This window comes from Phaseolus vulgaris, chromosome 8 (genome assembly GCF_051622355.1).
Source record: "Phaseolus vulgaris cultivar YP4 chromosome 8, ASM5162235v1, whole genome shotgun sequence".
In the NCBI taxonomy this organism is placed as follows: Eukaryota; Viridiplantae; Streptophyta; class Magnoliopsida; order Fabales; family Fabaceae; genus Phaseolus; species Phaseolus vulgaris.
This window is the reverse complement of record NC_143505.1, coordinates 19,041,484-19,055,582: the sequence shown is the minus strand read 5'-3', so window position 1 is coordinate 19,055,582 and position 14,099 is coordinate 19,041,484. Positions and strand designations below refer to the sequence as shown.

The 14,099-nt window shown below is 29.9% G+C and overlaps 2 protein-coding genes across 3 annotated transcripts; both read right to left on the bottom strand.

The window, feature by feature from the left end:
- Positions 1-1,103: 1,103 nt before the first annotated feature.
- LOC137826287 (1-aminocyclopropane-1-carboxylate oxidase homolog 1) lies at positions 1,104-4,259 on the bottom strand. Of its 2 annotated transcripts, none has more exons than XM_068632197.2 (3): positions 3,549-4,259; positions 2,902-3,223; positions 1,104-1,443 (listed from the first exon to the last, which is right to left on the bottom strand). In XM_068632197.2, the coding sequence occupies exons 1-3, from the start codon at positions 4,106-4,108 to the stop codon at positions 1,201-1,203; spliced, it is 1,125 nt and encodes a 374-aa protein (XP_068488298.2). In that variant the 5' UTR covers positions 4,109-4,259; the 3' UTR covers positions 1,104-1,200. The 2 variants fall into 2 exon arrangements, with proteins under 2 accessions (XP_068488298.2, XP_090149833.1); XM_090293707.1 differs by lacking the exon at positions 1,104-1,443 and adding an exon at positions 1,557-2,832 and having other exon boundaries at positions 3,549-4,216.
- A 3,806-nt stretch (positions 4,260-8,065) lies between these two features.
- LOC137826368 (1-aminocyclopropane-1-carboxylate oxidase homolog 1) lies at positions 8,066-9,927 on the bottom strand. The gene is made up of 3 exons (XM_068632310.2): positions 9,311-9,927; positions 8,770-9,091; positions 8,066-8,538 (listed from the first exon to the last, which is right to left on the bottom strand). The coding sequence occupies exons 1-3, from the start codon at positions 9,844-9,846 to the stop codon at positions 8,278-8,280; spliced, it is 1,119 nt and encodes a 372-aa protein (XP_068488411.1). The 5' UTR covers positions 9,847-9,927; the 3' UTR covers positions 8,066-8,277.
- Positions 9,928-14,099: the final 4,172 nt, after the last annotated feature.

The window sequence follows — 14,099 nt, the reverse complement described above, 5'->3', positions numbered from 1 at the left end:
GATAAGAAAAACAAAAAAAAATATCATTTTTATGCTATGAGACGTAAAAAAAAAAAAAAAAAAACATAATCAACAATGTCAAGAACAAAGAAGCAAAGAAACGGTAAAAGAGATGAAAAGAATTAGCAGAGACATGAAAAAAACGAAACTTTGATAAACAAAACCCAAAAAAATATCTCTTTGAGTGGAAGTCCAAACCATGAGGACAGACAAACTTACCCTGGAAAAGATTTTACCTTGGTGCTTGAACATACAATGGATATGAACGAAAATCCATTTCACTTCCACTACTGGTTGCGGAAGAAACTGAAATGAAATGTAGATGAAAAAAAGAAACTGAAATGAAATGTAGATGAAAAAAAGAAACTGAAATGAAATGTAGATGAAAAAACAGCAGAAACATGAAAAGAACGAAACTTTGATAAGAAAAACCCAAAAAGAATAAATAATAACCTAAAGAAATAGGAGAGAACCGCAGGAAACCCAAAGAAGACAAAAATATCAGAAACATGAAAAAAAACGAAACTTTCATAAGAAAAACCAAAAAGAAAAAATAATAACATAGAGAAATAAGAGAAAGTTGAGTAATAGGAGAGAGAAGGAAACAAAGAGAAGAACGGTGCAGGGAACCAGAGAAGAGAGACGGAGAAGTTGAGTAATAGGAGAGAGAAACACTGAAAGTGTATATAAAGAAATGGAGTATTTAAAGAAATGGAGTTTTGCACACGTGTAAGTCCTATAGAGTGTCACTTGTCACTCCCAGAATGAGTTTCAGCTTGCTATTTTTAGTTAAAATTTGAATTTTTTTCTTTTTGATTTTTTTTTAAAACTTACCCTAGAAGTGCCTTCTATTCTATTTGTTATAATTATAGATTTAGGAAAATCTCAATTTCTATTCGATCTTGAAATCTTTAGTTATATATGATAACTCCATTGCTCGAAAGAAACTAAGATGCTTACCATGTTCAGAACTTTACAGAATTTCTTGCAATTTGTTTTTGGACCTTGCTTAAAAAAAACAAACTGATACCCTAGAATGTCTTCAACAAGTAGCTCTCTTCACCACCAACACACACAGTATAAAGTTATGTTTAGAAAAGATCAACAAAAATAGTTCATTTATTTTCAGTCTGTAGAAAGTTGCTTGTTATTTAGATAAATTACAGCCATGATAATTAAGAGTGCATTTCCATGCTTGATTCACAACCTGAAGGGGTCCAAGGAAGAGTTCCCATCAAGACCCTTCGCAAAATAATGTGCCAACAATTCTTTTATGGTAGTGTCTCTGTAGATAGGTGGATTTTCCTCTGAAAGCAGTTCCTTAATTGGACAATACACCTTTGTGTCACGTGAATTTACAAAGAAGCTTGCCACAGAAACTCTTGGACCTGTGTTTGGTAAGACCCGGTGATACACACTCACAAACCTGTCATTTGTAATAAGCTGCACCAGTATGAAGGAAATTGATAAATTTCTCATAACTTGTATCAATGAAGAAGAAGCTATTATAAATCATCTGATTTTGCTTTCACTGAATTCAGGTATTTAATCAAAAATTTATTCTGGAAATTTGTACAACTAAAGAAAACAGTTTAGCATTTATAATGTTTAAGTTTAACCATATGGTCACACTAAACTTCAGCAAAGATTGATGGCAGAAAAACCAAATCTTCATTCATGACATTTGTATCCTGTGATTGTAGTTCATTCAAAACATACAGCAGATTTTATTCCCCATGATTCACGGCAGAAATTCAACAATTGTTATATTTGAAAGAACGGGAGTCTCAGTTTTATAGATATTGTAACTTCTGAGTACCTTGTTGAAATGGAATTAGCAAGAAAAAAATGTGTTGTCATGTCATGATAATTATCCATAGCAGGTAGTAATGCATCAATGAAGCTCAGAGAATTGATGGAATTAAAGAGAAACAATAAGAAAGCATATGCTGGTATGAACGAGTTTTAGATTTAGATGCTTAATATTAAGAACCTTGTATTCAATTCCTTTTTGATACACATAGGGTTTCCTCTATTGTCATTTCATTTAGAAACATATGAGTTTTTCAGATCTCAGATTGATATTTTTTACCCCTCACTTTTGTAGTTCTTAGCTCTGTTTCATCACTATGGATTAGTCTATAGGGAAACAACAATAACAAAAAAATTGATTGAATAATATATAAACAGTACACAAGGAAAGAAAAAGAAGACTCAACTACTTCTGTAAGTTTATTGGAAATTTCTTTATCACATTAATCTTACTAAGATAAATCAATGAACTGAAAAAAAGTCAGAAATGGGTGGCTGAATCAGATACTCTGAACCAAAGAAAGTCATAGCTGAAAAATATAATATCATATTTTATAACACCAACAGTGGTTTAGTCCTGTCATGTCACTACATGGTCACATGACACTGTTGGCTCAGTCAAAACCAAATATTTGAAAACAATGTTCATGTTGAGATTCCTTATAATAATTTCCTTAGCATCCTCTTTTAGACTCTCCTGCAATAACTTTCATGATCGCACAATCCACTTTCTTGATCAGTGACTACATTAATTTCTTTGCACATATTTAGACCATTCTATCTAATTCTTTGATCAATTTTTCATTGATAAGTGTCACAACAATATCTTTCATAGGTGTTACCCCAATTTTCTATAATACCGTATTTGACCCGTTTGATGGGGTCAGTAAATCAACTTTTTCCTTCCAGATTTTTCTTTCCTAGGCCTTAAGCAAAAGCTGTATCATTAAGATCTTACCAATATCAGAAAACCTTTTGCTGAATTCTATTGTATGGTTTCCAATAGTATCTGCATATTTCCTAACAAAAATAACCTATCAAAGGCAAGTTTCTAAAATTTAACAGTAATAATTTAGAACAGAATTCTACCTGTAGAAGATCTCCCATGTTTACAACCAGAGCTCCATGTACAGGAGGAACATTGATCCATTGATTCTGATGAAGAACTTGAAGACCACCAAGTTGGTCTTGTAGAAGTAAAGTCATGAAGTTACTATCTGTATGTTTGGTGGTGCCCATGGTTAATTCAGGTTCAGGGCATGCTGGATAGTAGTGACCCAAGATAAAGAGCCCTTCAGCACAATTAAATTCTTTAAGGTAAGAAGCATCAAGTCCCAAAGCCTCTGACAATAATTCAAAGATTGTAAAACCCAAATCCCTTATTTTCTTTGAATATTCAATCAAAATATCCCTGCAAAAGAGTAATAAACTCATCAAGGACAAAAAATTCAAAATAAACTCTTAATGCAAAAAGTGTAACACTGAAATGTACTGACAAGTGTGACTATTGACTAGAAAATGCTTTGCCAGTAACATATAATAGAAAAGCTGCAAAGCCATTCTCTTTAGTTTTTCTTATTCAAAAGCATAGATGGTAGGCATATAATAAGATAAAGAATATAATTAGAAGACACACAACACAAGAGTATAAATAATTTTACACTTCCATCCAATCATAGACTATCATATAGTTAGTTAATCAAAATCTTCACAGTTTATCAAAATGAAAATCTCACCTGCATACAGATGGTAGTTCTTCAGGTTTAGCTTGATCAGGAGCAGCAGCAAAACCAAAAGTATCTCTCCAATTAGCAGATTGGCCACTGAACAAGCTAAGGTTGGAGTAATACAAAACTTTTTTCTTCACATCCCTAGAATAGAACTCTTTTCTTATCTCAGTGTCTTGTTCATGAAATCTACGAATTCCATCAATCATCTCATCCAAGACACTGATAGAAATTCCATGATTAATCACCTGGAAAAATCCCCATTCATGACATGCACTTCGAATTTTCTCAATTACTTCTGTATGCAGAGTTGAGTTTATGTCTTTGAGATCTATGATGGGGACTTTGAAGCTGGAGTCAGTGGCTGAGGTTTCAATGATATCCAAGTTCTCAGAATGGAACATGCGAGGGATCTTTGTAACTCCAGACTCAACAAGACCTTGAACTCCAGCTTTTGAATCATCAAATCTTTTCACTTCATCTTTCCTATCATATGTAGAATCAACTATTTCCTCCAACTGGTTTGAGTTTTTGATCACCATATCCAGAGAGAAGTACCAGAACAGCATTGACTATCTCAAACACAAGTTGCAGAACTGAGAAAAGTGAGAGATTATATAACTAAATCCAAATGGCAGTCAACAAGGGAAAAATCATACACACCAGTTGCACAAACTTCAACATTATCACTTGTAAAGAGGAAGAATAAAAAATAAAATCAGATTTTCATAAACTTGACACACAAGTTAAGAATAATATTTTAAATAAATTATTTACAAATTAATATCAACTAATTTTCACTGATATAAAACTTTTTTAACTTTTCTCTTCTAAGAGTGATTAGTTAATTATTTATTTCTTTGGTCTTTAATATAATATAACTCACTTCTATACAATCACCCTTACCAACAATAATAATTAATTTACTTGAACTTTATAAGCATATATATCAAATTAAATTTTATTACTAATAATGTAAAATACATAATTTATTACTATTTATTAATGTAAAATACACAATTTAATAATATTTAATAAGGATGTATAATAAAAAAATACAATTATATAAAAATTATAAAATATCTTAAAAGACTTAAATAAGTTTTAAGTATATAATATATGATCAATTTTATTTTGATTATTTAATTTCTTTTAGCTAATAAATTAAATATTTTGGTTTAAGTCTCTTATGTTATCAATACCAATTTTACCTTTTTCGAACTAGTTAAATTGAAACATGTGTTTGATAATTTAAAATATTAAATATTTTAAGTATATTTTCATCATATATTTTAATAAAAATATTAAAGAAAGAAAAGAAAATTTTAAAATTATTATAGAGATAATATAATATTAAGGAAAAAATATAAATAAATATTGTTTAAAACATAACTGAAATTTTTATAATTTATTAAATATTCAATTTAAAAGAATAATTAATTAAATATTAAAAATAAAAATGAGGAGCATGTTGAAACCTAAAATTTATTTAAACAAAAATAACAATTCTTTTTAAAATTGACCTTATAATAAACTAGCGGGAACACAGACACTAACGTGAACAATTCTTATGTTGTGTGGGTTATGTGTAGTGGAGAATCATAAAATCTCTTTCTTAAATCAATTTTAATAAAAAAAAAATATCAGTTTAAATCAGAAAAATAACGTACCAAATTTTCACTATCATGCTAAAGTGGTCCACAAAATATTACATTATTTAATAGAGAAGAAGATCTTTAAAACAATCCCTCCACTCTCTCCATTCTCTCCACTCTCCAGTTAAATAATAACAAATAAAATAAATTAAAAAATTATTTTATTAATTTTTGAAATTATAAAATGTCCAAATAACCAAAATAAATTAATACAATAAATTATTAAGTAAGGATAAAATGGAAAAAAAAATTAAGAGCAGTTAAGAGGGGAATAAGAAAAGACACAATGACCATAATACTATAATAAAATTAAATATTAATATAAAAATAAAATAAGAAAAAAAAATTAAGAGCAGTTAAGAGAGGAATCTCCTTTATATATATATAGGTATAGATAAATAATAACACTAAGAAGTATCATTCTACAAGTAACGAAATTTGGTGAAGAAGACAAAATAATAGAAATAACGATGAACCGAAGTTTTTAAAGATGATTAAAAACGTGATTGTTTTCTTAGGATGTTTAATCAGTCAAACAATATTTAATGTCATGTGAGGTAATAATCATGTTTGACCCACTATTATTTTGATATAAGATATGCTTAAATAAACTTTATACATAATTTAAAAATAAAATAAAATAAAATAAGTTTTCTAATAAATTAAAATTAATATATGCATAAGTTAATTTGTAAAAAAAATTCTATAAGTTTTTAAAATTTTAATTTTTAATTATATATAAACTAGTTTTAACTCATAAAAGATATATTTTTGGTATATATATATATATATATATATATATATATATATATATATATATATATATATATATATAAATCCTTCGTACAAAGAAACTTACTGAAATATGTGTACTTTTTTCAAACATGTCCTTAAAATAGAGATTGATAGTGTTAAATTTTGTACGGCAAACTAAATTTAATTCCTAAATAACTTATAAAAAAATATTCAAATATAATAAAATTTGAAGGTACAATAAAATATTCTATCTTGATTTTATCTCTAATTATATGAGATTTAACATAGTGGGATAAGAAGTTATGTATTTTGAAGAGGCTTTGATGAATAAAGAGTATTAAAAGCTTCATGCAAGGTGAAATATGTATATGTGCCAATAACAGCTTAGCAAAGTAAATCAATCAAAGGAGAATCTTTATGAAGAAGTACAGAAATTGGATAAATTGAAAGAATCAACTTAATATTAAAAATGAAATATAAATAATTTTGTTTTCAAGAACTTAAACTAAATTTTTATAATTTATTAGTTATCTAATTTATTAAAAAAATTATTAGATACTTTATAAGATTCGATCATCTTCAAAACTTATTTAACCTGATTTTTTTATATGCGTGCATTGATTTAAATTATTCCCCAACTTTCATGCTTTATTAACATGTGAAAGGGAAAAGCTGTAGGAGAGGTGGTATATTAAAAGTAAACGATGAATAAAAGGAAAACAAAATGAAGAAAAAGTTATTAAATGTGACCTACTAACTTAAATTATTTTAAATTTAATATATTAAAGTTTAATTAAGTTTTTAACTATCTTTTAATTTTAGAATTTTTCTTAAAATTTTTTATTGTAGTACATTACTTTAAATATTTTTTATTTTTTATTTAACGTCATTATTATTTTATTTTTTTTCAACTGGTTTATCAACTCATATATTTTTTCTTATATTTGACAAGTAAAAAATAAATTTATTGACGAGTTGTAAGAATTTGAAGAGAAAATAAATTAGTTGATGTACTAGTTGGTATCAGACAAGTCAGTCTCGAAATCTGTGACCAATCGATCGAGTCAAAGAACACCTCAAGTCACGTCACAATAAATAACAGTAACGACAGTTACAACAACACTTACACTTAATGAGTGACATTCATATCTCGAAATTTACGGGAAGAAAATATATTCGACAAATAAACTAAATACTGATTAACTAAAAGATATTACAAATATTCTCTAGATATTCCAATATATCAATATACCTCCCTATTAATCAGGAATCACCGTGCATATCAGTCAATAACTGATATCCGGTCCATCATGGCGATGATCCATAACCAACACTATAAATAAAACTCTTTGCGAAGGTGTAAGGTACATTTTAATCAGTTTTACAATATACACTTTCTACACAAAGTACGTAATTGAATGTTGGAATACCTTTTCAAACCCACCCCGACCGAGTACCAATAACAAAAGGAGGAGACTTAAAGGAAGAAGTAAGGAGACGACATATCAATAATTGTACAACCTATTTTAGGTACTATCTAAGTCCTTCGTAGTTAGATGAAAATAAAAAGTTAATTAGAATTAGGGGTGGCAATGCGGGCTGGCCCGCCCCGCACATGGCCCGCAAAAAGCGGGTTGGGTTGGCCCGCCCCATATAAAATTTGTGGGCTGATTTTTCTAACTCGCCTCGCATAAGGGTTGGCCCGCAGGCCTACGGGTCAGCCCACATAAGAAATATTTATTAAAGAAATAAAAATTTTAAATAAAAATTTTGAATTTTTATTTATTTAGATGCATTAGGTAAATGGTCTCATAATATTATTTTCATGAAACATGCATAATAAAATGTTATTAAAAATTTCAGAATGTAAAATATGAGGTTACATGAAGAAAATACGAGGGTGTAGAAAAAAATTTATACATTTTAAAGTTATGCGGGTTATACGGGCCAACCCGCCCCACCCTACACTTGGTCCGCACGAGTTATGCGGAACGGGCCTAAGCGGACCAACAGGTTAAAATAAGCAATCCACTTTGCATTTTTTTAGCGGGCTGCGGATGCATGGCTCACCCCTCTTTACCATCCCTAATTAGAACACTAAAGAGAACCAAAATCTTTAAGAATAAATTATTTTAATAATAACATTGAGAATATAGGTATTACCTTATTCTATCTTCAAAATAACTTGATGCTGCTGCTTTACAAACAACTTGTAATGGAAATTAAGACAATAAAAGGCACAACAAATAACACTACAGACATCTCTAAGAGAATCTGGAGTTACATCAATTTTATCAAGTTCTTTTGTCGGTAGAAATTTGTTCATTTCACAACCTGAAAGGTTTCAAAGCATGGTTCCCATCAAGCCCCTTGGCAAAATGGTGAGCCATGATCTCTCCTATGGAAGTCTTCCTATACATTGGTGGGTTTTCCTCTGATAATAACTCTTTAATTGGACCATAAACCTTTGACATGCCTTTATCTGGATCATGTGAATTTGTAAAGAAGCTAGCTACTGAAACTCTTGGCCCTCCATGGTTTGCCAAGACCCGGTGAAAAACACTCACAAAGTTGTCATTTGTTATAAGCTGAAACCAAAGCTAGGAAATCAATAAAAACATACTCTCACAACAAACTGTAATTAAGAGGTTCATTGTATTCTAAATCACATCTATAAGCAGAAAATAAAAATTGATATCTTCATGGTTTTCCCAGGTATGCATCAACTTGATTTTAATACCTGTGTTTGATTTTAATTTTAATACTTCAACTGATACAATTATCTGGCCATATAAACTACTGAAAATGTGAATACTTACTTGTAAAATATCTCCTATGTTTACAACAAGACCTCGATGCACAGGAGGAACATTTAACCATTGATTCTCATGAAGAATTTGAAGACCACCCAGTTGGTCTTGTAGAAGTATTGTAATGAAGGCAGTATCAGTGTGCTTGGAGGTGCCCAAAGTTAATTCAGGTTGAGGGCAAGGTGGATAGTAATGGCCCTGAATGAAAAGTCCTTCTGCACAATTCAATTCTTTGAGATAAGATGGTTTGAGACCAAGAGCCTCTGACAACAACTCAAAAATTGTACAACCCAGTGCCATTGCTTTCTTGGAATATTCAGTAATTATGTCTCTGCAAGTACATACACAATTTATCAAGAATTCCAACAGTTCAAGAAGACAATTATTCGAAAAACCATTTATCAAACATCATATCTTCAGTTACATGAAACTAAGTTCTCCTTCAAACATATCCACCAAGATACTCAATAAAGAATACGAAGAAAAAGGGGAACCATTATTACAAAATTATAAACCACTGAAAAATCTAAAAACCGTATTAATTCATTACCCAAATACTGCAGGCAACTCCTCTGGTTTGGGTGGATTGGGAGCCATAGAACATCCAACTGTATCTCTCCAATTAGCAAATTTGTCTTTGGACAGGTTATTATTGGAGTAATAAAGAATTTTGCTCTTCAAATCTCGAGAGAAAAACTGTTTCCTTACATCAGCATCTTGTTCATGAAACCTTCTGATTCCATCAATCATGTCATCCATAACAGGAATTGGAATTCCATGATTGATCACTTGGAAAAATCCCCACTCCTGACATGCACTACGAATTTTTGTGACAGCTTCTTTACGCAGAGCAGGGTTGTTGTGTATGCTTTCAAGGTCTATGACAGGAACATTCAACTTTGAGTCACTACCTGTGTTTTCAGTTATATCAATACCAGAATGGAACATACGAGGGACCCTTTTTACCCCAGAATCTAAAAGACCTTTAACACCACTTTTTGTCTCATCAAATGCTTTTATTTCAGCTTTTCTATCATAACTGGAATCCATGGCTTCTTCTATCTGGTTTGTGCTTTTCACCTCCATTCTGATATTAAGTTCAACCCAAATCCCAAATATCTCTTAGGGAAACAAACTAATTATATAATAAATGGCAGATTTTCTTGTACCACACACAATATATAAACATGTTCTATTTAATATAAACATGTTTTATGTATCAAAAGTCTAACAAGTTAATAAGAAAATATCGTTTTCGGACACAATAAAACGTGATGTTTTATTGCGGCTTATCTTATAACGTCCCACGTGAATGAACTCTGATAATTGTGTCACAGTACCTTTCTATTTTACATATAATAAGTCATAAGTCTTTGAAGATTACATTTAATTTTTTTTTCTAACAATAGATCTCATTATTTTGAGAAGTTATTCTTTATTATAGATCTTACAATAATTTTTTATAATAAAAAAAACTTAACATGTAAATGATTCCAAAGTGACAAGGATGGTCATGGATTGGAAAATCCAATCCAGATCCAATTGGATCAGATTTTCAATCCAACTTTATATTTTCTATAAAAACAATTCAGATCTTTATAAATGCAAATCTAAATATCTAAATTGGATTTTAAATTTAGATCCATAATTTTATAAAAGAAAATTGAATTGGATTTTAAATTCAAATTCATATTTTAAAAAAAATAATATAAACAAATTCAACATTATATAAATATTAAGAAAATATAATAAAATTATAATTTAATAATACTAAAATTAGATTTAACATATATAACTTTGGCAGCTTCTGTATGATTGATTGTATTTAAGAGATAGTATTAATTTATCCTTCTTCTCAATTATATAAACCAGATTTAGTGTATAAAAGGTGGGGTTGATTTATAAGTTACTCCAACCCACCCAAACCAATTAACAATTGCTGATAAAAGAACAGTTTTTCTTAATGTAAGCTAGTATCACTTTTTTTTTGCACAATAGTATTATAACATAGACTTTTTTCATACACCTCCATGCACTCTCAGAAATGTAAAAATTATCCTTTCATGTCATGAAAAATATTCTCGATTAAATGATTAAAAAAATTATAAATTTCCCAATATAAAACTTAAAAAAATTAAATGATGTATTATAGATTGCAATGTCAAACTGTAAAAATTAGTTATTAACTCAAAATATATTTTCAATCATTCAATTTTTAAATTGTATAATTTAAAATTATATTTTAAAGTATATAATCTGTAATTAATATTTGTAATTTATATCTTAAATTATGCCATTTGTAATTAATTTTATAGTACATTGTATATGAAAATATATTTCGAATTCAAAAATAATTTTTCAGAGTTTCATAATTGCAATTAAGTTTCACAATTTGAAATTAATTTTTCTATTTTCAATTAAATAAAAATTAATCTTTTTCTTTTGAACTATGCATTCCAAAAAAAATTCAAAAAGTGTATTTTTCTCTTTCCCCGGAGAAAGAGCTTAGAAGTTTAAAATTTGGAAATTCAAATTTTTCTAATTTATATGATAATATGTATAAACAAAATGAAAATCCGATAAAAAAAATTGTAAATACAGATTAAAATAAAAACTGAATTTAAATAAATGGATCAGATCAGTCCAAAAAATGGAGCAGTTTATTCCAATTAGATTTTTTGTCCACTGTTAGAGTGCATCCCTACACAAGTACAAGGCTGGAGAAACAACCCATTTGGATGAAATATTTTATAATAGGATAGGCCTAAAAAGCATTTTAAAGGTTTGCCATAATTATGTTTTTATTTACAGTTTAAGATGCTTTTTTTTCTTTAAGAGTGGTAAAGCCCACAACCCTCTTATGACCCTTAAAAGAGACTATCAGTATGAAATGAAGGCAAAGAAGTTTTTGGTAACCCTAGTTTTAGTATTAGTAGTAGCAAAAGCCTAACAAATTGGTGCTTTCATTGCTTTCCCATGCCTCCCAAACCACCATCAAAAGAACTAGAAGAGGTCTTAAACAACATCCTGGAACACCTCACAGTGATTCAAAGCCAAATAGAGGACAACACGAGTTGAGAATCTACACTAAAGGCACCGAATGATCAGCATTGTAATTTAACTTTGCTTATGGATCAAGTAGCGTTCCTTTCTCACTCCGAGAATAAGCTCCCACCCGTCAACCACCAAACTAGCCCTCATTCAAATCAAATATACCTATTCTTAAAACATAATTTGCTTCTCCAAATAAAATTGTGCTCGTCTAAGAACTTTGTTCTCTGAAATTTTTATCTAAAGTGTTTGAAGAAATACAGTCATCAATTATAAACTTAAATTCTACATTACAAAAAAATAAACAGCATATGAGGTCCTACCTGTCAGTTTGCTAATTTTGCTGTGGAACTTGTTTTGAAGGATGATCTTCCTTTGATTTCTTGCAGACTTGGACTCATCTGGATCCATATGCATATAGAGTTATTAATGAAGTTCAATTAATTGCTCAATTCTTTTAACAAAAGAATTTGTCAATTATGTAGTGACCATTGAGAGTTTAGAGCGAGAATATCCAAATTTTCAATTTTGGCTGCGGTTTGGGTTATTCCAATTGATGGAAACCTTCCAGCCTCACACAACCATATAATAAGGAGGATGACTACCTAGAGGTTGTTTATTGACTTAATTGCAAATATGGGTTTAATTGGGCTTTTGTTTATCTTTGTAGGCCCAAACAAGAGGACAACTCTAGGTTCAAGGAAGGTACAAACATATTCAAGAAGACCTCAAACTCATCAAAATATAAACAACTACTAGAAGAGGCCCAAGCACAAGTCCAAGTGCAAGCCCAACAACTAGAAGATCGGGGCCTCAACTAGATCTATGGTAAAGGAAATACAAGAAGATTGTGATACTGCTACTGATGGCATAGAAACATTTCTCTATATGTTTGAAGAAGCCTAGATCCTAGTTTAAATAGTGTAGAGAAAATTTTATTTTCTTGTTAAAATTAGAATAGGAAATTTTATTAGTAATTTTCCTTAAATGAAAGTTGGAATCTAAAAACCTACCTTGGTTAAATTAGGATTTCTTAAAACACCTAATTTTAACCAAGGCCGGTTATGACTAAGCCATGGAGAGAGTACATGCTTTCCACATGTTCCATATGATACATGTGCTAAATGTTTTCCATCACATGTTAAATATGCTTCATGTGCTACATGCTCACTTCCATTTAGGCGCCAATTTCAAATTCTTCTCATTTGAATTTAGCTTTCATTACATTTGTATTTGACTCTTCAAATTCCAACCCTCCATTGCTATAAAAGGAGGTGCTTGGCTAATGAAATGGTAAGATTAATCTAGAGCAAATTGCTGTCAAAATTGTGCCAATTTTGCTCCTTGTCTCCTACCTCTCTAGGATAGACATTTTACTCTTCATTCTTCACCTATTCAAGTGAGATGGCCTCACCACTCATTCTCCATACATAGCATGCACCTTCAAGGAGTCCAACTCTCTACGTGAGATCCTTGTCCATTCTCCTCCATGAATGCTTTCGCCAATCTACCAAAGAAAAGCTAAACGGATGAAAGCACTCTTCCATCAAGTGGTATCAGAGCCTAGGTTCTTCAAGAGCTAAGTGTGCCTTCTTCTTTTTCATTTTAATTTTGTGTTGTTCTTCATGACTCCGTGTTGTTTATCTTGTATCCTTAAATATCTTGCTGTTTTTTTCATTTTAATTTTGATTTAGATGTTGTTTGGATGAATCCAATCGGTGAAATGTGTTCAAATTGTTCTTGAGCTTTTGATTTCAATTTTGTGTAGGATTCCTTTGAGTTTTGGTGTTGCTATTTTAATTTTGCTAGATTGGAGTCTTTCTTGCAATTCTAATCGGTTCATATTGTTTGTGTTTGATTCATTTTGATTTTTGAATCCATAGATGTTTTGTCAAGTCATGTGCATCCTAAATTGTCATCACTTCTATGTAGTACCTTTCTTGATAATTTTGGTTCATTGATTTTAATTTTGAGTCCAAATTTATAATTCTGTGTTTGATCCTTTGGTGCATTTTAATTTTTAGATTTGAGTTCATACTTGTGTGCTAGATCCACACAAGTTCCTATACATCAATTCTATTGTGTTTTTGAAGTTTCTTAAAACTATTTTTAATTCCAAATTAGACTTCCTCTATTTTTGTTGAATCTGTGTTGGCTGTTTTTGTTTACAAAATTTAATTCCGTTTATGAAAAACTGTGAAATTCTGAATTTGAACGGATTGAAGTGTTAAAAGAAAGTGAGGCGAAATTCAAAATAGAAAAAAAAATGATAAATCAAATTCAAACAG